Source organism: Hipposideros armiger, unplaced genomic scaffold (assembly GCF_001890085.2).
Source record: "Hipposideros armiger isolate ML-2016 unplaced genomic scaffold, ASM189008v1 scaffold_171, whole genome shotgun sequence".
Taxonomy (NCBI): Eukaryota; Metazoa; Chordata; class Mammalia; order Chiroptera; family Hipposideridae; genus Hipposideros; species Hipposideros armiger.
In genome coordinates this window covers 1,069,832-1,073,937 of record NW_017731521.1, presented here as the reverse complement: position 1 = coordinate 1,073,937, position 4,106 = coordinate 1,069,832, and the positions used below count along the sequence as shown (strand labels likewise).

General features: G+C 33.9%; 1 protein-coding gene across 1 annotated transcript in view; it reads left to right on the top strand.

Annotated features, from left to right (window-relative positions):
• The window catches only part of STK31 (serine/threonine kinase 31), an 82,024-nt gene that overhangs the window by 5,109 nt on the left and 72,809 nt on the right, over positions 1-4,106 (top strand). The window contains exon 4 of the mRNA XM_019651992.1: positions 1,224-1,322. Within this exon, the coding sequence (XP_019507537.1) occupies positions 1,224-1,322 (99 nt within the window). The remainder of the gene's footprint in view (positions 1-1,223; positions 1,323-4,106) is intronic.

The window sequence follows — 4,106 nt, the reverse complement described above, 5'->3', positions numbered from 1 at the left end:
GGCGACTCACGGCAGCCCAGCTCCAGGTTGAGCTGTTGTTCAGCATCTTAGCTGTAGAGGGCAGCGTCACTGGCCCTCATTTGTCGGATCCAAACCAGGGCCCTCTGGCGTCCCAAGCCAGTTCTTAACCATTGCGCCACTCGGCCGGCCCCCATTCTTTTTTTTGAACGTTTCTTTCTGGCCCTACCAGATAGATGTTCCAGGATCATCTTGTTTCCCTTTCCTAGCCCTGGAATCAACCGCTCTCCAATGAACCCTGTTTCCTTTTATTGGAGAATGGTGTTTAGAAATGAAGATCTGAGCACTAGATGTGCTTATTGCTACTGGAGTGGCATTGCTTCAGGCCCTCTCAGCAGACAGAGCTAAGAAATAAATGTAAAAAACCCACTGTTACACATATCTATGTTTCTATCTCTGTGTGTATTTTTCATGTATGCGTATATACACACAAACATGTATGCATACATACATGCACACCTACACACACACACACACACACACGAGTTCATACTGATACCTGCCAGTTCTAACCTAATGTGGGTTCATTTAGCCTTCTTTGTTTGTAATTTATTCCTCCCTGTTCTCGTTATCTACAATATATTTACTTATTTGTTCAATCCTAGTATACACTTAAAGTAGTTTCAAATTGTTAACCCTTGACCCTGTGAGAAACGACTTTACTAACTAGATTACAGTTTTACATACACATGAGAACACTTCAGAATTTTTGGTAGGCTTAGTTGGATGAGTGGCAGCTGAAGGGAATCTTAAGTATTTGACTTCCACTTTTATTTGAAAGAGCTTTAATTTGTGTACAGAGGAATGTATAAAATTTGAAATAGTTTTTACATCATTACCTTTACACAACAACAAATACGTGAGAAGACCCATGTCATTTGGCCAATATACAGTATTCATTTTGAGCAATTATAATTTGATCTAAAGTAAAATCCAGAGACAATTGTTTAAAGTTACCTCTTCGTATGATTTAATAATATTTAGTATCTTGGTTTGAATTCCAAGTAATTTGAACTCATTGGGAAGTAAATATTTTCTATAGCCTAGTCATTTCTTATAAAGAACTCATTCAAATTATGAAAAAATACATAAAAATTTAATTTTTAATGCTCCAAAAAATTTTAAGTATTGTGCTTGGACCTTTAATTGTGTAACACTGTCAAATAATTTACTGAATCTTGTACGATATCTGTTCTTCCTTCTAGAGTATCAATAGAAATAAGGATATTATGAAGATTGGTTGCTCAATGTCTGAAGTTTGTCCCCATGCCAATTCAGTTTTTGGGAATCTTGATCCAAAGAAGGTGAACCATATTCTTGGATATAATTATTCCATCTCTCCTGTTATCTTTCCAATGTCTTATATTTTATAGTTTTTGAAATTTTTGATATATTTGAAAGAAATGGGAAAATTTTTAGAGTTTGTATAAACTATAGTCATAATAAATTTATTCTTTCAAAAATACTATGGCGTATCTGCTACGTACCAGGCACTGTGTTAAGCACTGAGTATACAATGGTAAACAAAACTGATTCACAAAAAAATCTAAGAGATCTCTATATAGAGAACAATTTGATGATTTNCATTTCTCTATATTTCCGATAGCCTGAGAACTCCTTTTTGTGGGGGTGGAGTGAATTGACAGTGTAGGAAATAGAGTTTATGAGAAGAAAAGTCATAGACGAATATGGTTAGCCCAGAGTTCTTAAATCTGTATAGAAAAACATACTGTAGTAGGGTGATATTCATAGAATACTTGTGGCAAATTTGTCTCTCCTTATGAATATATTTCCTAAAGGGTGCCCACATGTTCTGGTTCTCAGCCCTTTGTCTCTATATTAATAACACCTGTGTCCTCTCAACAGGTTGTATGATAAATTATGTTTAATTATTATATAGGAACTACATTTATTAGCTTAAAAAGATTTTCTAGACCAGCACTGTCCAGTAGAAATATAATGTGAACCAGATGAGTAATTTAAAATTTAGCAGACATATAAAAAGAAACAGGTGAAATCAATTTTAATAAATACATTTTATTTAACTCAAAATATACAAAATGTCATTTTAAACTAATCACAAATATATTAAGGTATTTTCCTTTTTTCTTATTATTTTTTAAATTAAAGTTTACTGGAGTGGCAATTGTTAGCAAAGTTCTATACATTTCAGGTGTACAATTCTGTAATACATCATCTGTATATCACATTGTGTGTTCACTCCTTTTTTCATGTTAAATTTTTGAAATCTCGTGTCAGCAAACTTTTTCTGTAAAAGATTAGATAGGAAATATTTTGAGGTCTGTGGGCTATGTAAACCTTGAAATATAGACAGAGCCTCTGTGGCAACTGTTCAACTCTTATCAACTCTGCCATTGTAGTGCAAAGGCAGCCATAGGCAAATAGGTATAGCAGTGATCCATTAAAATTTTATTTACCAAAACGGGTGTCAGAGGCCAATAATTTGCTAACCTCTGATTTTAGGCATGAGGTTGAGGCCCCTGTAGAAATTTAAACACAATTTAAAAAGTTAGGAAATATGTGTTAAATGGGTGAAAAGATAAGAGTTGAAACTGCTAATGACATCCATATGAATTGAATGATTTCAAGAAGCAGACTGTAACTTTGATTGGGGTTGGGATGGGATGTAGATGCAGAGTAAAGATTTAGAAATATGTATAGGGAGATGAACATGGCGATCTTCTCATGTGTATTCTCTGTTTTTCTGCCGCTATGGATTTCTGCCAGATAAGCCACTTACCTGAGAACACTTCAGAATTTTTGGTAGGTTTAGTTGGATGAATGGCAGCTGAAGGAATCTTATTTGACTTCCACTTTTATTTGAAAGAGCTTCAATGTATTTAATCCATATTGATACAAAACCTAATTATGTTGAATACTAGTGTATTTGAACTATACTTACAGAGGTAATTTCAGAGGTTTATTCACAAAACCTGCTTCTAATGTGCCTTGAGGTCAGTTTAAATTCAGTGTTCCTTTTTACCGTACAGTGATATTGATATTCATCATGGTGTCCTTAGAACTGCTCTTTCAGAGTTTCTTTCCAGTCATCACAGATAATCATGTTCTTTCTAGCCTTACCATTTTGTTGATAATATCTTTAAAGACTGTGTGTGTGTGTGTGTGTGTGTATGTGTGTGTGTGTGTATGTATGTATGTGTGTATTTATTTTGGAATAACTTTAGACTTAGGAAAGTTATAAAATTAGTACAGAGGCTTCCTTTATACCCTTGATCCAACTTCTCTTAATGCTGACATTTTACATAACCATAGTATAATTATCAAAGCCAGGAAATTAACATCGTTACAGGGCTATTATAATAACTATTAAATACAGCCTTTATTCAAATTTCACCTGTTTTTTATTGCCTTTATTCTGTTCCAAAATCCAATGCAGGATCCCACATTGTATATAGTTGTCATGCATCCTTAATCTCCTCCAACCTTTGATTGTTTCTTTATCCTTGTCTTTCATGATTTAGGCATTGAGTACTGGTTAGTTATTCGACAGAGTACCCTTCAGTTTGGGTTTGTTTGATGGTTTCTCATAAATAGACTGGCAGTCATACTACAGCAGAGATGTTGTGTCCTTTTCAGTGCATCATGTTGGGGATTCATGATGTTGATGTATTTCATTATTGATGATGTTAACTTTGATCCACTTGGTTAAGGTGGTAACTGCTGGGTTTCTTCACTGTAAAGTTACTGTTTTTCTTTTGGTAATTAATGTTTTAGAAGCAGATACATTGAGACTAATCTTGTTTCTCTTCAACTTTCATCCACAGATTTTATTTACATTAATATGGTGCTTGCTTAATGATGATTTTCTATTTCCTTCATTCCTTCTACATTTATTAATTGGAATTCTTCTGTAAGGAAGAACTATCTCTTTTCCACCACTTATTACTTATTCAGTTATTAATATGGACTCATGAGTATTTAGTCCATGGGATATAATCCAATACTGTCATTATTTTATTGTTTAAATTGTTGCAGCATTGGCTAGAGAGCATTCACTTTGGCTAATGTGTCCTTTAAAAATGTCCCCATTCTTTTTTTTTTTTTTT